Source organism: Sphaeramia orbicularis, chromosome 5 (assembly GCF_902148855.1).
Source record: "Sphaeramia orbicularis chromosome 5, fSphaOr1.1, whole genome shotgun sequence".
Lineage (NCBI taxonomy): Eukaryota > Metazoa > Chordata > Actinopteri > Kurtiformes > Apogonidae > Sphaeramia > Sphaeramia orbicularis.
In genome coordinates, this window is record NC_043961.1 from 37,350,571 (window position 1) to 37,373,915 (window position 23,345).

A 23,345-nucleotide genomic window follows, 5' to 3' on the forward strand; every position below is an offset into this window, starting at 1 on the left:
GAATTGTATTTTTTTTCAGTCCACCTTTGTTTCCAAAATTCAGACTTGTTGGAATTGAAACGTTTATTAGCCCTTTTAACATAATCCAAACTAAAAATTTTGCCATTTCATTTTGTTTACGATTACTTTTTTGTATCACATTTGATACATTGGACATTTTTGGCAACTTTTTGCTCACATTATAACTTTATATAGAAAAGTAAATTTCACCAGTAACATTTTGAAAATGTAGAACATTTCCAGTAGTTTTGTTTTACATAAAACTTTTTAAAGCCTTTTTATTTCCCTTACAGGGCAATATAATTTCAATATTTGTCAATTTTTGACCAAATAACAATATAAATGTTCTTCTTAACACAACTTTTTGAAAATTACTGAAGACTTTCCTACAAAATGTGTGTTGGATGATTAACAATAGCGGCCATATCGAAAAGGGCAAAAAAAAAGTCCTTCCACTGGCTACAGTGGAATGATAATCCACCAGGGAGCAGAAAATAAGTATCGGGTCATATTCAACAGGTTTTTAAGGGAAGTATTGATCTTGTTAATAAGATAAAGGTCTCAGAACCTGGTGTAGCAAATACGATACAAATTGTTTTAAAGGTTAAAGACCTGTCAACTTTTTTTTTTTGTATTTATGCGCCCACAATTTTACAACTGTACAAAACCACTTAGTATTAACTGTATACTGTACTATATTCACCTTCTACGACTTTATCATAAGGTTTTTAGTGTCTAATTACCATCACCTCACCTGTTACTGTTGATTATTGGAACAGTTTGAATAATTTTCTTCATCAATCAGAACCAGATTTTTACATAGGAGGAATTTGCTATGATGTGGTGCATAAATATTACAAATTGTATGTATCACATAAAGTACCAATAGATGAAGAAACGGGTAATAGAAATACACACAAAAGGTTTTATATTTGGAATGTGTGAATCTTGATGTGTATGCAAGGATGTCATCTGATAAACTATGTAGTTTATTTATGTAGTTCTCAGTACATCCCCACATTGTCAACTTCACTGGGTATATTTAACTTATTTGAGTGAAAATTTAGTCTGAAAACGTGGTAAACTGTGTAAAAGCTCTATCCAGAGTTTGGAAAATCAGACCCTTTAATTTTCCCCTCTATATGCTTAGTTTTCTGACTCCTGAGTCAGCCACTAGAGGTCAGTATTGACATATTTCTACATTGTACACATTATAGAGAAATAAAATAATGTAGTTATTCAGCTATAAATCTAATATTTTAACGTGGTGTAAAGTTAACATGATTACTATGCAAAGATTAATTTGAGTATGAAGAGAACCTGAGTCCTCCACATCTTTACACAAGTCCTGTTGAAATTTTATTTAGAGCTTCATTAAATACTTGACATAAAATAATGAAAACACCAATACATACATACACATATAGTAGCATATACCGTGTTAAAATTGGGGAGTGAGATTGACTTACGAGGTAAGGTCTGTAATTTGTTTTAAAAAGACACAGTGTTGGCGTAAGTATCACAACATCCAGCAAGTCTATGATGTTATGGTATTCTAAAACTGGACGAGCTGTGTTGTACAGCCTCATTTGTGCTTGAGGTTAAAGCACAAAAACCCCAGCTGTTCAGAATTGTGAATTTCACAGACGGTCTGTACCGAGGTTGAGATTCCACCTCAAGCTCACAGGTGTAAACACAGACTCATTTGTGTTGAAGCACTGAACACTTTCTTATAAGACCCTGAAAAAAGTTTTGTGTTTTTAGCACTGAAAGTTTAGAAGGTTATTTTGGCTGTTGTGTTGAATTGCCACATATTTGTCCTGTACTGTTGACAAAAAGTGACAAAATGTTTGACTTATTTTTCTTTGTAAATGTCCCTTATAAGCAGGCCTTCTCTTTTCTTCTCCTGGTGTTATTTATTCCTCCTTTCTGTCTCATTTATTCTTCCTGTCTGGCCTTGTTACTGCCTTCCTCCTTCTTTTCACAGCTAGCTGGCCTTGACTAGACTAGAATACTAAGGTTTTTTTTTTCCTGTGGATTTTTTTTTCTGCTTTTTTTTTTTAACCTTTTCAATCCTGATTTCTCACACTGAGTTTCTTCAATGTGGCAAGAAGGAAAGTGGTAATATTATGAATGAACAAACATTCACGATTTTTTAGCAACTCAAAAAAGTGCTACAAATCTTACCTGTGCTGAAGTGAAAAGTGGGAAAAAAAAATTAATAAAATATATAACTAAACAAACCAAAACACCATAATACATTATACTCTTTATGACAGACTCAAAACCTACATAACCAAAAGTACTAGGAAGTGTTTCAGAACTGTTTTGTCAGTATTCTATTCTTTCATTTCCCAAAGTTAGGATCAGGATCCAAAATGAATTGTGTTCCTGTTTTTATTGGATCCCCACAGAGCAAAACAATGATGTGATTATTGCAGTTTTTTTTTTTTTTTTTTTCAAATTAAAACACAGGAAGAGTGGAAAAACTGATTGTATAGATGAGTACTCAGCAGAAATGATGGCTCCTATGGCAGCTGAATAAGTTTGTATTGTGGAGAGATGAAATAGTTCTTTTTTTGTCTTGAGTTGAAAACATTTGTGAATCCTTGATCCTATCATTACATTTAGCTATTGCTGGACAATTGCCTTTCAACAATCTCTCTCTGTCACTGCTGCAAACAGAAGGCTTTGTTTCACACAAGTACGGCAGTACACAAATCTAAAAAAAAAGATGCAAATATCAACATTATTAGGCCTGCACCTGCACCTGACACAGGGATAATATGAAAAAAATAATGACTACATCAGGTATAAGCATCAGTGCAAGCCTCCATTATAAAGCCTTTTTTGACACATAGGTTTAAATAAATGTATTAACAGCTGACTATAATTTTGCTGGGTCATTTCCAAGGTCCTGCTAATGTGTGTAACATTACTTGGACAGGAACAGAATGATGTTAACCCACCTGTCTTGGTTTTCTTCAGTTGTGGCTACCCAGCAGTCACCTGAACTAAACACCTGTTGCGCATGTGCAGTGTCTTCTACGTCATTAAACCCCGTATGCGCCAATTCTGTGAAAAAATATCTTATGTAGACATCTATTTACTGCCGTATGAGTTAAGTTCATAAAGATTAAAGCTATGAATTACAATACTTAGCAAAGAAAAGTGAAGGTATGTCTGCTGTTAGGATTGTTTTGTTAATTGCTTAGCAAAAGCTGTTAAAGACTTGACCTGCTTAATACTAGGACTGAACGGGGTAAAACTATCTCTAAGCATGTTCTCTCTTCTGCTACCTGTAAAAATGTATTTTATTGCTAATATTGCGCTATTTATTTATTTGTGCTCTGAAAATACTGAAATGAATGACGGCTCCAATAGCATTAGCTAGCTAACGTTTAGACCTCTCAAACTAGCTAGTTAGCACTAGAGCTAATTGGGCTAGCTGTGCTAATTTACTGGGCTGAAGTTATGCTAGCATTTTTCTCCGGGACTTAATATAGTATACATTTATTTGGAAATATTGTGGTAATTTTCAGGAGATTTTTTTTAAAGAAGATAATCATTTTAAAATATATTCTTAAATATCAATTAAAAATAGCAACTAACAAACTTTTTGACTGGTTAGCTATCTTACTACTCAAATTATTCCTCTATAATTAACTTTTCTCAAGTGATTTGTCACCATTTATTTTATCAGTGTCTTCTATGTTTTGTGTTTTTTCAGTGGAAATCAGGTATTTTCCTGTATTTAATTTACTGATCATGTAGGCTAGATGTTCATTAAAGATCATTATAAGTTAAGGATTATTATATCAGAAACTAGAGAAAACTGAAGAAAAAGTAACTGAATATAAAACAAGTGTCTCCATCCACTCTCATTTATCAAACTACATGAGTTTTACGGAGCCTCTGAATTTCCACATGGGTCATATCTGATGACCATGAAAATATGACAAACAAATAGATTTAGTAGTTCAGAACTTTTCCAGCATTTTAGATCATTAGATGCTTTTGGTCGCCAGTGGCTGTTTGGGTCTTTATGGGTTAAGTCAGTTTATTGAGTGTTATCCTACTTTCCATAGAATCTTGGGCAAGGGACAAATTTAACAAAGGAAATGCAATATAAAAATCTTAATGCCATACAGCTCTGTATTAGAATTGCAGTCAAAAGACAATAATAATCATAATATTTCACATAATGAAAATATTTGTGATGTGCTGTACATGATAGACAGATCTTAACGTGCTACAAGACAGGTTGTAAAGAATCATTATTGATGAGATGAGTTTTTAACCAGGTATTTTTAACTACACTAGACTTACTATGTTCCTTGACATCACTATGGTTACCCCCTGAACCAATTCAACTATGTGCTATACTGAATGTGAAAAGAAACCCCTGAAAGAAAATGTGTTCTGTCTGGGAATATGCACTTTATGAAGTACACAATATGCAACCGGTATTTAACGTAATTTATGTGCATGCATTCATCTATACTGTAAATCACTGGTTGTCAACCTGTTTAGTCTACACTCAGATCATTGCATTTTTATGTTTTACACTGACCTGCACAATTGTACTCATATGGACTATAAATATATTTCTCAAACAGTAATTAGTTGTGTTTGACCCAGTATATTTCAACAAGGTCAAACAGGAGTCACCTACTTCTGTTATTTTATTTATTATATATTTTATTTAACCCATTTTAGCTCCTACAGTACACGAGCCATTTTACAATTCTATTCATCTGCTTGTTCTTTTATTTACAGCATATATGGATGTTAGGATTTGGCAGTTTTTGCACATTTACAAAAAGATCACTTTTTTATTTAATTGTTTTTACTTAGTATTATAGTAGCCTACTGTCCATCAGCCCATCGGAGGACACCTATCCCATGGCTGTGAATCATTACTGTAAATCACTCTCCATTATGACAGGAAAGTGTAGTAACTATAGTTTCACGGACTGATGCTTCATGAGTCATGTAACGATGCGTGTGGACCTGCTGGATTGCGTGGCTCTGTGTGAGATCTGTCTGTGTCTGCTCTCAAAACGTGTTGATCGGACTAATGTATAATGCCTGTGGGCTTCTTATGTTTTATTCGTTCCCCCTGTAGCTTATTATATGATGTCTTTGTGTGTTTGCCCACTGTACATACAGTACAATATGTAATGTATGTGCCAGTTCTGTCCGCGCGTCATGTCCACGAGTGGCGCAACGGACGAACGGGACTACCCACACACACACACACACATACACACATATACTATCTCCTCTCTTGGCTGTGTAACCCACTCCATCTGTAGGCTTTTCACTTCGCCTGATCCTCTTAATCTGATGTAGGCTTCCCCTACTGATGCTGCTGCTGCTGCGCACGACTCTCCCGGTTTCTTTTGCTTTTCCAAACCGACATTGAACGCAACACAGGACCGGACTGACTCGAGTGTTTATTTTTCATCTGCTCACAAGTTTGACAACACCGCACATGAGGAGAGCAAAATAGAGGGATCTGGAGAGGCTGAGAGATGCTGGACTGGACTGACAGAAACAAATCGGAGCTCAACTGAAGAAAAAACAAAACAAAAAAAAACACGGTGATGACTGCGTTTTCCTGAGTGGACATGGACATGGATCAGCAGTGTGACAGTGTGTCATCTATGTACATCGCCTTAACATCACTGAAGGACTGGCAGCATTTGTGACAGAGCACCCTCAGCCTACTACCATGAGCTTACCCGTGTGTTCTGAATAAAAACAGCATAGAATAAAACAGCAGACTGATCCAGAATATGTTGTTTTCGCACTAAGGCGCAGCGGACATGGACAGAGACTGTGCGCCCTGCGTCAAACCTCCAAACCCGACGGGATATACAACATCACTTCTTCACCTCATTTTTTAAAACACCTCGTCTTTCTCCAACATCGACGACCGAAGCACCTTTTCAAGCATCTCCCATTATCCTGAACAATTAACGCAAACTTTTCCTGTTCCAGAGCTCTTCGTAGGATTTTCATGAAGCCACGCAGACGGTGATCGTGGGCTACTTTCTTGGGGGATTTTGCTCCGTGTACACCGGGACATCATGTGGACACCGACGGAGGATGAGAAAATAGGAGTGGGTAAGTGGATGATTCATGTATGTTTGTTGATCTGCTTTTATTCTTGATATTTGCAGTAAGACAGTGGATGCGCTTCATTCATTATTGTGGTTGTACATAAACCCTTTCATGCATGAATTAATAATAGACTAGTGGTATTTTTGACATAAAACAATTGGATTTCTTTAGCATAATACCCAGCTATTGTAGTGGATTCCATGCATCAACTGTTTTAACATGTAATGGTATAAATGTTTAAGCATAAACACATCCATAAAGCTCTTTTCACAAAGAGAATACATCACTGCTTTAACAAACCTGCTATTTCAGTGTAAAATATAACTGAATTGTCATGAATCAGTGATAATACTCTGTAAAACTTCAGTCACTGACCCAAAATGACAAAAAACATGAGGATTAAACTGTGAACAAACTTCCTTAAACTGTAGATTGTTAGATAATTTCTTTCTAATCACATATTTTTTGTTTCATTAAACTATATATCAGGGTAAGATGAGACTGTTTTTATCCCACAGTGGGGAAATCCAAGTGTCACAGCAGCATTTACAGGAAAGTGAGCCTAACAAATATAAGAAAACACAATGGGACAACAATTATGAGTTGGAGCCATTACTGCAAATAATGTAGCTTCAACTGAAGGCTGAATGACTGACCACTGCAGTAATGTCATTCACAAAAGGGTTAAAGAACTGTGAAGTGATGTAAACCAAGTCTTTATAGGGCACTTTACTCCACTGTTACTGTTTTTTTTTTGTCTTTATGTTATGATATGAAAGTGGTACTTCATTATATGTTGTATGTTTTGTTATATATTTCTAATCTATCTCTCTTGATGCCTCTTATAGTTACTAAATATTAACCCTCAAAGACCCAAATAGCTGCAGGCAACCAAAGTCATCTACTGATCTAAAATGTTTCATAACTTCTGAACCACTAAACCTGTCAATATGTTGAAATAATTTAGGTGACATACAGTTTGTCATCTTTTCATGGTCATCAGATATGACCCATTTGGACGTTCAGAGGCTCCGTAGTGAACATGGAAACACATTCATCTTCTACAATATTGATTCACCAGTAAAACCAATGGAGTTTGACAAGTGACAGTGGATGGAGACACTTGTTTTTTATGTTCAGTAATTGACACCGTTGAAAAAGTCACTTTTCCTTACTTTTTTTTTTTATCCTGTGTTTCTGACATACTAACCCTCAACTTTAATCAGAGCTTTTAAAACAGTGACGTGATCAGTAAAGTAAATGTAGGAAAATATCTGTTTTTCACTGAAAAAAAAAGAAAAATACTGTACGGAGGATAATATTACAATATATGGTGATCAATCATTTAATAAAGGTTAAATAGAGAGAAAAAATAATTTGGGACTTGCCACAAAAGTAGCACTAGGTCTTTATGGGTTAGAGTCCTATAGGCCATCATTCATGAGCATATTCACTCACTATCCCTTTTAACATCTCGTCTTATGTCCTCCAGATAGATAGATAGATAGATAGATAGATAGATAGATAGATAGATAGATAGATAGATAGATAGATACTTAACCATTAAATACTATTAAATACGCTAAGGATGAAAGAATCAGTACCCACACAGACGTACATAAGTATTCATATATTATTATGTACAGCGTGATAACCGGAGTCGAGATCCTGGACATAGATAAATAATTCCTTAGTGCATGTGTATGAATGTAATAATGGGTATTTTGTTGTGTAAACCGTGTAAGATCTGCTTTAATGGACAGTACAGGTAACTGATACCCTGTAACAGGCCAGCAGTGATTTATTAACCAGTATTATATTGCAGTATAATGAGAGGAAGTGTTTTCAGATGGGAGTTGGTGTTTTAGGAGCCATTAGCCAATGATCTGCAGTTCTTTATTATTCTCTCAGTCTCTTGCTCACTTTTTGTCTGTCTGTCTGTCCTGTCTCTCTCTCTCTCTCCGTCTGTCTCTCTGAGCCTATTACTGTACATGGTCCTTTTATACACGGTTCTGTCAGACACTTGTAGACCAATTTTGCAGCACTTTTCCAACTATAACTACCTTGACTCCAAGAACTGCCTAAGCTGTGGGTGTATTTCCCATCCTTATCAACTCTGCCCTTTGGTTTTCACAATATATTAAATTAGTTCAGCATTTACCTCTTTTTCACATTTGTCCCTGACTGTCAATTTTAATCAGTATTATCCACAACAGTTGTACTTGACCATTTCCATCAGTGTTTATTAGAGTGTCATGGGCATCCTGTATGATTCAGTCCAGCAACCAACTGTTTTACATATTATTAGAAGATATTTACACAATCCATAAGTAGTTTTGTGCTTTCTTTTTTGGTTACCATACAAAAAAATTTAAAGATGCAAGTATTTTTACCTCCGCCAAGGAGGTTATGTTTTTGCCAGGGTTTGTTTGTTTGTCTGTTTGTCTGTCCGTTAGTGTGCAACATAACTCAAAAAGTTATGGACAGATTTTGATGAAATTTTCAGGGTTTGTTGGAAATGGGATAAGGAAGAAATGATTAAATTTTGGTGGTGATCTGGGGTGGGGGGGCCCACGGGGGGGGGCCACTGATCAGCCTTGGCGGAGGTCTGCGCTGTCCGAGTGCTTCTAGTTTTCTTTGAATTCCTGTCTCACAGCCATCAGAGCTGTTCAGCCTCCCTCCCCTGCCTGTTTTTAGAAAACTCTTTGATTAGCTTTGTCATAATACTGTTGAATATTTTTGATTGATGTTGCATCTGAGACCATATCCTGGGCAAGCATGGTCAGGTAAAGCAATCTAAGCATTCACAATCCACCAAAAATTTACATAATGTTTCCAAATGAGGTGACAGTCCTCAGAGTGGTCAGTGTTATCGATTGACAGCTGCCGAGGCCTTTACAAGTGACAGATCAGGCAAAACTCAACACCAGTGTCTGCTGGAGGTCGGAGCAGGGACTCTGCTGACAGGAAGTCAATGTGGGGAATCATGACTCCAGCACTCTGTTAATTGGAAAGAGACATTACCTGAATTTGAATGAGCGACTGTTTTTCCCCTGCTGCTTGATACCTTCAGTAGACTCCAGCTGTGGAAACATGCTGAGGCTTTTTGATTTACTCTGTTAGTTGCCTTTAATGTTAAAATCACACCTTGATAACAGCTTACAAGATTTCACAATGCCGGCTCATAGACATGATACAAGGATAACACTATAACAATCTGACTGCACAATAGTGTGGGAAGGTAACTGTAAATATTGCTATTAGAAGGCCACAGGCTGCATTTTCTCATTACAGTAATCGGTAGGTATTTACATGAAGCTCAGTGCATTTTGATGCATGCTATTGATTTGTAACGCTGTCCGTGTAAAAATCCACCTGAAGCATTTTTATTTTGAATGTAAACAGCTCTACATTAGTATTCATATATATGACCAGGTAGCTGTTTTCAAGAAGAGGCTGTTCGTAAATGTACAGTGTGGAAACAATTAGTTCCTGCTTCATGTTCAGTGCCCTGGCATTATTAAAGTGTGAAAAATATAAAGTATGAAGAAGACAAAGCAGTTACAAAGAAAAAAGCACTGAATACACAATTGTTCTTTTTTTCTAAATGAAGACCCTTGTGTTGTATGTTAACCGCAACAAGTGTGTGACGTTTGATCACCAGAATGGTTGTGGTCCCTAGTTTTACATCTCTGTGTAAGAGTGGACTCTACCGGCACTGTGGTACATAAGCAAATTGGCACTTTGTGAATAAAGCGTTACCTGTTTTTGGACCATTCTGACAGTAAAGTGTCCTTGGTGTGTCAGTCAAGTAAAGACTGAGGATGTACACAAGTACAATGAAAGAAAAGAGGAAATCTTGATTTCCTGCTGAAAGCAAATGACAATTGTCGATCCTGAAATCCTAAAAGAAAACTTCCACTAAAACTGTAGTTATGTTTCCCTTTCGCATTTTTATGTAAGTGTATTTTGTCTTTTGTGAACCAACCATTTTTGCTGGATAAAGCTTTGCATACCAAGGCAGGATGAGTGGTAACTCATAGAGGCGTTCCAATGGAGTCAGGATGACTAGTGCCTGGTTGTAGAAAACATCTATTCAGTTGGATGAATGCAGCTTTGTGGCACCCATAGAGGTTCCTGAATGCAGCTTCACCTCCCCCAGGGCTGCACTGCACAGCACTCAGTTCTCACACTCACTGATAACACAGTCAGACAGACAGACAGTCAGACAGACAGACAGGCACAGAGACAGACAGATGGACAAAAACAGACACCCAGACTCTTTTTATCAAATGCACCTGCTAGGATTACAAGCTGGCATTTTTACCAGCCACAGTTATTTTTAACACGTGACTGTATATTTACTATATACATTTTTTGTCATGAGAAGGTTTACACAATAAGACTTCCTTCTTCACTTTGGATCAAGTTTGGAAATCCAAGAGAAAATAATTCCCATGATACTGTATCATGATGAGAGGCTAAACCTGTCCACTAAAAACTATTTCAGGGTTGTCAACTCAGTAAAAGCCACTGAAGAACCACTCCTGTGTGGAGACAGGAGCAAAATGCTCAATTTGACAAGACTGACACACACTTCAGTGGACAAGGAGACACCAGAACCGTTATGTAGTACAGTACATGCACCAGCATACACAACAACAGAAGTAGGTCACAGTGAAAAGTGACAGATGTGTAAATGTTGTGTCTCCTGTGTCACAGCACAGCACTTTTTTCTGTTCTTTGTAGTTTTTTGCTTTCCCTTTGATGTCTTTGTATTTGAAGAAATGCAGTGTCAGAACGTTAGGGTTATTTCTAGTTATTGACCTACCATACAAAACCACCTTCTTATTTTAAATGCCATCGTACAAAACATATATGTAATTTATTAAAATAAATATGCGTTTTGTTATTAATTAGTATTTTTATGTATCGTAGCCTATAATGTATGAAGAAATTTGGGATAGATATTTTTATTGTTCTTGAAAATGGAACATCAGTCAGTTTTTTCTGGAAATAAAGCCAGTAAATTGAAGACATTCAAACGCCTGTTAACAACAACAATCACATGATGAACATGCAGTTAGTGTGTTTTGCCATGTTTCTCAAAGGCCGCAGATATTTTTATAGTGCTTGTGCCTAGATATGCTCGCCTGAAGCTTTACATTCCAGAAGTGATCTCTCTGAGGAGTTGAATCCTCTCTCTATTCTCTCATGACTCTGCCACTGGCAAATGATTAAGGCGTGGAAAATTCCCAAGTCTTATAGGCTGAAATATCCACATCGCCTATGGAAAGTGACAGCAAATCAAGCTGATTGCTTTTGCTCCCGCCTCATCACTCCTTCAGTCCATCTCCCCCTCCTCCTTCTTTCCTCTGGGTACCAGCTTGGCCTTTTAATCACAGCTCTAAGCAGTCCGTTAACAAGCATGCATCGCACACATTCTCTTTGCTAATTTAGTCGTTTTTTAGAGAATTTGTGTGTAGTAATATACAGTAATTCTCTCATTTTCTCTGATGATACGGGACACTGAAAATCCCTCTCTGTGTTCATGGCCCATAGAAAGCTTGTCTTGCCCCGTAATGTAAACATCAAAGTGAAATTACAATCATTAAAGTCTGAGTTCTAAGGCATGGAGATTCTCTGTTCGGAGCTGCACTTTTCAACTTTACCTATTCATCTTTTCATCTGGGTACACATGGATATTTCAGGACTGACACACTAAAACAGCTGAGCACAAAATTCACTAAATAAAACCCTAATCTACATCATAACAAACAGTTTATACACAGATATGTACAGCCACATATGCAGAGAGCATTCGTATGAACTATTAAACTCAATTTAGTGTTGCTAGTATAAAATAATCACAGTGAAACATTTAGCGACTAATCACTCCGATGAGTGTGTACTGACCCAGATTTATAGCTTTAGTCATACAGCTTCTATAATATAAAAGCTATTCTCAGGGGAGAAAAACATCTAATTACAAGAGATCCGGCGTATAGTATCTAACCAGGTCAGTCTTCTGCAGTTAGATACAATACAGTAGAATACACATGAATTTAAAATAATCCAGTAATGATTAAGCCAGTCAGTCAGTGATCACAAGTTTTCAAGCAGATGCCACGTCACAGTATATATTATTTTAGATCACGCAGTACATACAAGACCATAATTGTTTTGTAAAGTCTATGATTATTTTTAAGAGCTTTAGTGTTTCATTTGATAGAAAGGATAGACAGGAAAGACAGAGGAGAAAGAGTATGACAGGAAGCAACGGGAGTCAAACCCAGACCACTGTGGTTGGGGCTCCAGCCAGTGAGCCATGGGGCAACCAACTGTTCTGTAAATTCAGCAAGAAATATTTCTTATACTTAATTCCATCTTATTACGTCCCCTGTGCTTGTTGATAAGTACCAAAATCGTGATCGTTTGGATCTTGTTCAGCGATGTGAACTGAACCATTTCAGTTTTATTCACGCTGGCTAATGGTATTGCCAGTGATTCAGCCTGTCAAATCACCAGGACTTATTTTTTTATGTCTTGCTATATAGCGTTTGTGTTTCTTAGTATTTATGGGATGTAGCTCACTTGTTCCCACATAATACAGCGTCATTATCAACTGTTTTCTGGTAAATCCTATCTCAATTGCCTGTCTTTTTACTTCTTATCAGAGGTGACACTAAGTCCTCAGAAGCACCCAACTGCTGTGGGAATAGGAGGGAGAAATCCTTGAACCTCTTGTTTTTCTTGAAGTTTTCATTGTGAGTAGTATTAAGTAAGTCACACTCACAGTCCTGATTCATAAGTTTATATAATACAAAGAATATCTAGCCACAAAAAAAGCATGAAAATACAGAGACACGTTGCTATTGAAATGATAAACTGTATTGTCTCATCAAATTGATCTGACTACCAGGTTTCTGGATATTTCAGGCTTGAGCTTTTCAGTATCTGTAAGCTGCAACTTGTCTTGATGTGAATTTTTGGTCTGACCTGGGCTTAAGGGATAGGGATTATGGTGGAAATTGAATCGCCAAATCTACAGGTGGACTCTCCTGTCACTATGCATTCAGTCACATGACCCAACCCAATAGTAACTGTGCAACGTTTCTTTGAAAAGAGACATTAATTGCAGTGAAGTATTGTATTGATACAGACTGGGCCATATCAGGAGGAAGTGAAGTGGTAGACTGAAACAGAGGGGGAGACTACATGGAGGTTTTGTGAAATGAACAGAGTGCTGAGCTGGTGATGTGATGATGTGTTATTACTCTGCTAAACAGAGGGTGAAGTCATTGCCACAATCCTCAAAGATGCACACCCTGTCCTAAAGCTCAGTGTAGCTATTTCAAGTGTATGTCTGTGGACATGTAAGACCCAAACAAACAATAGAGACAACAGTAGTGGCTTTTCCATTGGACATCTGTGCAAAACTTTACCAATATTTACTAAATGTCAAAAAAACAAAAGTGTGTAATGTCGGTTTTTCCATTCAATCACAAATGCGATAATTTGTTTATTTATTCTTGCAAGATGATACGAGAAGTCATTCCATAAACATGGCGATGAACATAAATATCACATTGATTTACAGATATATTCGTTATCATTATATTTTGCCCCTCTATTCCATACTAAAAAATGATTTGGTTTCTTGGTGTGTCCACACATACCGCGCCATGTTTCTTTTAAAACTCTTCTTCTTCACTTGTTGTAACATCCGTCGACATCTGTTTGTTTTTTTATTCAGGTGACTAGTTGGAGAAAAAGGTCTTTCCATTGCAGTTTTATGTGATATACCAATTTCGCTACACCAGAAAAATCCCCTCTTGCCAGTGCAAAAACTTTTCGAGAATTTTGGCGAAATTGTCATTTTTCCATTTGGCAAATGTTTATGTGCAAGTTATATTTGCACATTTTGAGGGTCAATGGAAAAACGATTAGTGAAAGGGCTTTTTTTGTACACATTATGCAGTCATAGTTCTTAAACAGTACTAGCAGATAACCACCAGTTTGGTTTTCGTTTGTATGTGCACTTGGAACACACCAATTATTGCTTTGACTCTGATTGTTTATCAGGAGGCGCTCTCTGTAAAATGATCCATCACAAAGTCATTAATTCCAGTTTCGTTATTATGCCTGAAATCTGTTTGTTAATTGGTCTTTAGGGACTAAACTGGATTGTTGAGAAAAAATTTTCTCTTGCTGAATCAATTACAGAAATTGTTAAAGAAAGTCATCGTGTGTCTTTAAAAAAAACTTTACATGACACACTAATTACATTAATAATTTATGTTAACCAAACCTGACTGAGATGGTTGTATTCTTTGTACAGGTTGGTTTTTACCAAGAGCTTTTAGCATGAAGGAGCTGCTTTTAGAGCACATGTATGCAAACTTAGTCAGACACATGCAGAACACAACAGACTTTAAAATGAATTATTTATCCTGTAAAATCTGTATCTGTATTGTGTGCAGCATTTACTGCAAGAAAAATACATCCCCTCTCCCAACACAAGAGATTGATTGTATACTCAACATAGGAGGGTGGATAATGGACTTCTCTTTTTAGTGATGATACAGAAATAGCCAGGTTTAAGGGAAGCGGTGGGATTTGCTAACAGGCATTAATGTGTGTAGGTGAAGATTCTGTTGGTCTAGCCTTGAAAACACCAATGGGTGCTAGTCTAAATATTACCAGGCTTTGTGTTTGTGTAGGATAGTGAATTATATGCATATCAAACAATAAACAAAGGAATTAGCATGCAGTGTGAGTAATTATAAAGATTAAAAGTACAGTGTGATAAAGCCTGGGAGCTGCTGTCCGTGGTGCTGCTCTGTCATGATTGAGAAGGAAAGCAGAGGATTCATTGTTCGCCTCCACTCTTTATTTTCTCACTTCTGTGGTAAAGCTGACAGTCAGTCACGATGGAAAGGTTGTGGGTTTTTCAAATGTAGGATGAAAGTTAATCACAAGCAGCATCAAAACACTGTTCACAGTCGCTCTGTATAGCATCATGTGATTCCCTCCTCTCGGCTCATTTAGTGGGGGTTCACCATAGCAGAAAGCTGTAAATCCTGCATCAGATCCATAACTGGAAACAAAACTAAAATTAACCACCAGAAAGCCCTGCAGTAGAAAATTACATTGCATGTTAAGAGGAGGTAACTAGAGAAGAAAACAAGTGGCACATGGAGCTCTGGCACGCTATACTGTTTTTGCAGTGAGCCATTTGTGTTCTTGGTTTTTAAGGGGACGTTTCTTGTCATGTATTACTGAGGATTCTGCTGAGTGTCTTCTCTCCTCTGACATATTCAGTGTGTTGTCTCAGCTGAGACAGCACACACTTTCCACAGCTTTATAAAAAGTATCAGGAAACCCCCGTGGATTTTAAGAGAGGCTTTTTTCCATCACCGATTCTCTTTAAATTCAAGGCTTTAATCTCACCCTTGAATATCTGTCACTGACATGCTTTCTTTATCTGTCTTTTTCCTCTTAGTGTGTAAGGCTGTATGATTTGATGAAGTCATACTACCATTTTAGGGGACAACCTTGCAATTTCCATTTGAGTCTGCTTACTCGGTTTTCAAGATTACTGGTATGGATGCACAGATACAGTATATCGCCCAGCTGATTTCGGTCAGTATTGATGTCAGCATATCAAATGTCTTTTTACTGATAGCAGTGGCATGTATTTATCTGTTATGTTATTTGTTTGTTTGTTTTTTTTTATATAAAGTTGTATGTTTCAATCTGTCTTCACTCAAGGATAATTGGGCTGAAAGACTTTACAATAGCAACTGTTTTTATATTTGTAATGAAAAATAGGTTGTTATGGGAGGATTTTAAAAAAAATGAACAAAAAGAAAGAAAATAACATAGGTAGAGTACGGTTGTCATTTTAAATATCAGAATCAGTCAAGAATTTTGGAATTTGTACATCCAGTATGCATTTTTTCTATATATACACACACTTAAACTTGCATGAAAACTGTAATAATTTTTCTACATTTACCTCTACACTCAATGTCACTGAAAACAAAATATTACCATAAACAGGCTGAATAGGGCTGTACGATATTGGAAAAAACTGACATTGCGATTTTTTTGTAACTCTGCAATATGTATTGCGATATGAAAAAAATACTCAGGAGGATATGATAGCTGTGTGGTACCAACGTAAATGGTCAAACAAATTAGTTGTGATTCCTCTCGTTGTGTGCAAGGCACTGTTGACACAGAACACGTGCTTCAATATCATCCTTCTTGTAGCCGAAATAATTCCAGATAACTGATGTTGCTTTTCTTTTTGGCACCAAGTCTTTGTTTTCAGTGATTTTTCTCTTGTTTGTTGCTTGTTTTTCAATGTTGTTACCAGCGACTCACTCCATGTGCAGGGGCGTGGTCTGCTTCAGCAAACTGATTAAGAATGATTGTGATTGGTGGATGGCTGCACCCAGTGTGTGTCAGGTACCCAGGTTGAGATTAGATGAGAGCACATTGAGTTCATTTGCAGAACCTGCGACATGAGTATTGCATACACATACATCGGGATAGCGAAGCTCAAACGATGTATTGTGCAGCTCTAATGCTGGACCTTCAGACTGCAGCCTTTTGTCATTATGTAATTTCACAGATTGACTTTGCGATTAAAGTTAGTTATGTAGCTCTAAATGCATGTTTCTGCTGTTTCTGTGACATAACCTCTGTTCCAAGTAGGGCTGGGCCTTAAAACGATAATGATATATATCGCGAAATAACTTTTCCTTGATAGAAATATGAGACATGCTCAATACAATTTTGATAGAATTCATTTGTCCATGTTTTGACAGACATAAGAACAGCCAGTCATACTTAAGTAGCGCCACACTGAACCAATCACACTAATGCCATGGCAAGTTAGGTTGATGCACACAACACAGGTGTAAGAGCAGCCGCAGCACACACACTTTTCGGTTTACGGCAGGTACGGTAGTTATGGAACCGACCCCCATGTATGTACCCCCGGCATTATTTCATGAAGATAGTATGTTTTGTTTGCATTCTCTTCTAAAACTTGACAGCTTTTTCCTACTGGTCAGACTTTTAGTTTAGTTTTATATATATGTCATATCATATATATATATATATATATATATATATATATATATATATATGTATATATATATATATATATATCATAAATATATGTACCTGTTTTAATTATCTGAAACAGCTGTATAATGTTCTTCAGCACATCTGTCACGTTCAACCTCTGACAGAAAATAAATCATATTAAAATCCAAAATAACCTTCTTATGTCTCCACAACTAACTTATGAGTAACAGAAAATTTAAGCTTGACTAAAATGGATTTGATTTATATTGTGATACACATCGATATTGTCTGATATGAAAAAAAAAAATCGTGATATGATTTTTTTTCAATGTCAATGTTTTTGGTGCTAAAATGTATGCAATCCAAAACTCCAAAACATTGAAAGACATGACAATTTTATGTGAGGGTTTTTTTTTTGTGTGTGTGCATATTGTGGTGTTTTTTGTTTTGTTTTGTTTTTTGAATGAAATCATTTCTATGACTTGTAAGATTTCAATGTGCCATTCAACCACCTTCCTGATAACAGCACATACTTAAATCAGCTAATATCATATTAGTTTCAAAACTGAAACACTGGTGGTATTCACACCTTTGGTGACTGTAACTGGGACAGGTTAACACACATTTTGTCACACACTTTTTTTTTATTTTATCCTGAAAATACTGCAACTGGGAATACATGGCTTTGAACATACTGGATAATGATGTCTCTGTCTCCCTATCTGTCTGTACTCCACTCTGCTCCCCCTTGTCTGCTTTCCCACCTACCCCCTGTGGTTCTTATTTTGGGGGGAAGTGAGATAGGGGTTGTGCCTAAAAGAGACTTGCCATCTAGTTTATATGCACAAAGTGGCTGGCTTATCCTCTGAACCAGAAGAGCCAGTTAAAAAAAATAGCAAGTTTGAAAGAGAATAAAAATCATAAAGTTTTAATTTGTGGTTCATGTGTCAAGGAAAACTTTTTCCTGATTCTTTCAGTGAGTTGTGTTCTGGTTTGGATGTGGGTTGCATCTCTAGTTGGCAGTCAGCCAGTGGGCGTATGTGTGTGTACGCGTGTGTTTGTGTGTCTTTAGGATCTTAAACACAGCAGCATTCTAGAGGAGAGTTCCGTCGTTGTTATGGTTACACTCAGTTTCCGCAGACACCCTGGCAAGACTGGTTTCCACTATCGCCATAACAACAGTCCAACTTCTCAGCCACATCCAGAGGAGAGGTGGATAACCCTGATTAGTGCTTCACACTGACAACACAAACACAGGGGCATCAACTTGATTAACTGACGATATCAAACTTCAACATGCCAAAAAATCTAATCAAATTAGATATTGTTTGAAAAAAAAGAAAAAAAGTGGGTAACTCTCCACCACTTTGGCTATGTTTGAACATGTAACCTGTGAGGACTGTTAATGGAGCAGCTGCTGCAACACTACACTTCTACCATAATCAATGAGAGTGGCTTCACCAGAGCTGAGAGCAGTGTGTAAGAGGGGCATGTGTGCCACAGAGATGTACTCTACAAATGTCAAAACAGGACGGTTTTCGGTTTCCATTTACCCTGGTTGGGAAATATGTGGGCAGCACAAAATACAGATCTAAGATTGGGAATTCAGTTGTTTCTGAAGAATGACCAGTGTCTAGTACTAGCAACAAAATACCCTAATGTTAAACTATTATTTCCCGTCTGTCTTTGATAAATAGGTATTGTTTATCAATTATCAGATAATAAAATTGTGCCTACAGTCTACTGTCTGTAGGTGTTAATTTGCCACATTAAACAAGTTCTGTGAATAACTCTCACAAGGTTGGGTCCAAAAAGTAAAGACAGCTAAGCTCTCCATCTTGTTTTGCTTCTGTAAAAAGTGAATGGTCCACATGTTGCATGTTAAAGAAGCAAAGGGTAACTTAGCAGTCTTTCATTAAATAAACTGCAAATATCTTTTCCCATCTTTGGGTAGCATTCAGAGATACATAGCCCAGCCAAAAAAGTCCTGCACTATAATATTTTAGCTTTGATTATATCATACATTTGCTATGGCATTGTTTCAATAAGCTTATGCAATGTTAATATTTATTTCTGTCCATAGTTATATCAGTTTTTGGCCTAGATCTTGTATTGATGATTGAATTCTCTTCATATTGTGCATGTGGAAATGTTCCTACTTTCTATATTCACCATAGCCATTACTTTGATTGTTAATTTTTTTCGATCTGATTTCACCTACATTTATTCCTCATAATGGTTTACTTCTATGATTTCAGGTTTTAATAACATGTCATACAGTTTATAATGCAATTTTAGTAGTTGCTGTAATCACCTCAGTTGTTTCCTTTGCTTGGTACAGGCCAATGATTTGACCTCTCTGACATTTTTTCATGACCATGGGATGTGTCCTCTGACATGGTTGTTTAAGAAATGGGAAGCTGCTCACTGAAAGAATGTATAGCAGCTAAAATATGTTAATCACTGCAGTAATTATCCAGTGGAAGGATCTAAACTGTGTGCCTAGTAGCTAAATCCAGATTGGGACTTTTTCTTTTTGGCCAGGCAGTGTATTTACTCCCACTTTAGGTAGCACTGGGAAGTATAAGATAGCCCAGACATAATTAACTCTGTCAACGAAAGAACATGTGAAGTGGAGAACATGCAGAACGTGTAGCCAAAAGTCATGTAGTCTTGGCCTAGTGTTCAGTTTATTGCTGCGTAGCTTCATTCGGGTCCTTCAATGAGATGAGAACTAGCAACCTTCCTGTAGGTATTCTGCTGCCGTCCAGTTTTCACTGCTTCTGCCTTTGTCTCCAGGCTAAGTGTGAGGCTTTGTTTTGCTTTGTAATTCTCAAGGTATGATTCAGCAGATCTTTAATCTTAAACCAAAGCTAGTGTCCCATAGAGACTATAAAATGATTTTGAAAGTTCTTAAGTTCTTAGAGATGGTCTCAGTATGCAACTGACTGGACTTTGTTGATTTTCACAAAGGTTTAGGACCTTGTTTTGGCCTAATTTGGAACTACCGTCTCTTGAGGGCTCATTTAGTGACTTTTTTTGTCACTTCTTTACTATGTGCCTCTGTCTTGACTCTTGATTTGATTATTTGTCTTAATTTCTTGCATTTTGATTGCACTGGAAAGAACAGCCTAATGAGAGTAAACCCATTTGTATATGATTATCACCAGCTGCACATCCTTTTTATTTTTCTCTCTGCCTTCTTTTATCACACCTCCTTTTTTCATATACAGTACAGTTTCTCTCCCTCTTTTCTCCCTCATACCACCTCACTCTTTTCTGTGATCAGAATAGAAAGGAGTCGTCAGCTGTTCTGAACATCTCTGAGCACCATCGTTTCCTGAAATGCAATGCCAGCCTGTCTGTCTCTGTATTTATTGATTAGTGCTTAAAAAAGGTCTCTCAGTTCAATAGTCCTGTGGGTCTGCAGCTGGTTCAAACTACGCTCCAAAGAGTTACACTTTTCACAATGTCAACAAAATCCTTCCTTCAGGTTAACTGATGACTGCATAAGACAGGCCTATTTATAGTGTAGTTAACAGTTTGCTTGTCCAAAGAACAGTGTTTCAAACTGTTTATCAATGTTGATTCTCAATGTATTATTTTCATTTTACCCAGATGAAGTTATGAGTTTACTAGTTTGTCATTTAGCTTGGATTGTAAGAATTCTGTTTATCCATGCATTCCATATAACAGTGCTTCATATACTGCAGATGAATCTATGTGTTGTCAACTTACCTGTAGTAGTTTTGATTTAATTTGTAGAACCTATAACTATACCCACCAAACATGACCTACCGCCCACTATATGTTACATGTTGGTTCAACACCCACCATGTATTCCCTGGCTTTCTCAGTGACTCATGCTTGACAGTGTATTCACATATAGAGTTAGGGCTATGTTTAATGAGCCAGGACCTCAAGGTGAGAAAAACAATTTCTTATTCGGGCATGAGGGTGAGGGAAGTTCAACACCCTCTTATTTATTCCATGTTTGTATTTATTCTTGTGTTGCAGAGGTAAGAATGTCCGGAGGTTTCTTGTCATTTTTTAACTGTGTTTTGCCCTGGGCCTTGCTCCCTATCTATGCATGAGAGAGGAGACAAATGGTGGGTGACAACACTGACTGGGGGGGGGAGGCGTTTTGGCCCAATTATCTATTTTCTTCTTTTTTCTTTTTTTCTCAGCCTGTTTTGCTCTCTCCAGTGTTTTCCAGATCTCTCCGAATCCTTACCATCTTTCTATAGTTTTCTCTGCCTATACTGTAAATCTCTCAACTCTGTTTCCCCTCTACATTTCTCATCTTAATCTTTATTTTTTCCTGTGTTTCTTCTCCCTTCCATCCACGTACTTCTCACTTAGTCTAATGAATATTTCACATACAAAAGCTATTTATAGATCTGACATCATTCTACTGCTCCATCCATCAAGCTCAGCTTTTTCATCTGCACGTTTTATTCTGTCGTTATCAGATTGAGGTTGAGTTTCATGCCACTTTCAATTATCATCAATCCATACAATAAAGCAGTTTTCTTTCAATCATTCACTCAGAATGGAAGGTTCTCTCAGATTTGTTTTTATCATACATCAACTTTTATTAACGTTTTTGTCACGTTGAAGAAATGCTCTTGCTGATATGATTTGATTGACAGTATATATGCTACTCCCCTCTGAGGCAAAAAGCCACCATTAATTGATCATTTCTCACCTAAATGGTTCCTTTAGGATTTTTCCTGAACTCACTGTTAATCAAAGCCTATTAGAAATGTAGATTAATCTTGTTAATGTCAATGTAGAACCAATATTTTTTATTCAAGAAGGCTGTGTACATTTCTGTTAGGAATAGAGCTTCATTAAGTCAACCTGCCATCTCTCACACTGAAATCAAACCTTTTTTTATCCTACACACCATTCTTTGGCCTTTTATATCACTTTGGATATTATTTAACACCCAAAAGATGAATAGGATGAAACTCTGATTAGAACTATTAGAGTCTCCTGTGAGAAATCAGTGTGTTTAACCTTGTAAACATCCTCTTTACACATCCCCATCTAACCCTTAAAAGCTTATGCTTCCCACAGCCTGCTTAATCATTCAGGCTGAACCCTTGCTGCTTCACTTTGTGTGTGTACATTGCATTTTTGAGTGAATGTGTTGTTTTTGTGTGTGTTTGTAGCCTCTGTGTATTTGTTCTGCAGTAACAAAGACTAAATTGGACCTTGGAGACATTGCTGATGAAATCAAAAGAAATAGCAGTATATTTCAGTTTTTTTAATGACATAGAAGGAACAAAAGATAAATATTGGCTATGATTTTGGGAGTGAAACATGCAGAACTACTGCACTGCAGTATCCTCTAATGTGTCCCAGAGATGCTCTCAGGCTCTTTTAAGCCAAATATTAACAGTTTAAATTTACAAATATTGTTGGTCTGGATATTAAAAATAAAGTAGTGTCCATTTTCAGTGTGCTGGGACCTACTGTACACTGCAAGTTCTAATAAAAACTTTTCTAGCCTTAAAATGCTGACATTATCTTATCTAGGGGAGGAGAGATATTTACCTTTTGCTATATGCCTAAAAAATTAAACTATACACATCCTTTAACTGTCGCCTTATAAATGATTTACCTCGAGCATGTAAAATTTGAAGCAAGTAATTTGAACCATTTTATACTGTCAATCCTTAGCAGTTCATGGGTGGATAAGTGCAAGTGGGACTCAATTGGACACCTCATTTTGAGAGAAAAGTGCTTTGAGGTATTGCCTCTTAATTTCATCAGATGTTCCCCTTCTCACTGTTATGTCTTTCTTTTGAATTAGATTGTTTAAGATTCTCTGTAGTCTTCTTGTTTTTCATGTTTTTTTCTTCATGCTTGTTGTCTTACTACATGAATTTGACTGGCTTTGAGTTTTACAGATGCATATAGGGCTGAGATTGTGCAGTGTTTGTGTGAAAGTGAGGATCTGATGTCCTACTCCTCTTTATACAATATGAAAGACCTCTTGTACATGCATGTGTTAGTATTCCTGTCTGGATGCGCGTTTGGGCTTTTCTGTACATCACTGATGGTGTGTTTGTCTGACAGGCAGCCATGCAGACAGCAACCCATTG

At 36.9% G+C, this 23,345-nt stretch overlaps 1 protein-coding gene across 9 annotated transcripts in view; it reads left to right on the forward strand.

Annotated features, from left to right (window-relative positions):
* Positions 1 to 5,317: 5,317 nt before the first annotated feature.
* Positions 5,318 to 23,345, forward strand: part of LOC115420086 (dedicator of cytokinesis protein 3) — a 237,527-nt gene continuing 219,499 nt past the window's right edge. For 7 of the 9 annotated variants that reach the window (XM_030135293.1, XM_030135297.1, XM_030135294.1 and 4 more), the window contains exon 1: positions 5,318 to 6,132. In XM_030135293.1, coding sequence (XP_029991153.1) covers positions 6,096 to 6,132 — 37 coding nt within the window. In that variant the 5' untranslated portion in view covers positions 5,318 to 6,095. The remainder of the gene's footprint in view (positions 6,133 to 23,345) is intronic. The other 2 variants (XM_030135299.1, XM_030135301.1) reach the window with 1 other exon arrangement.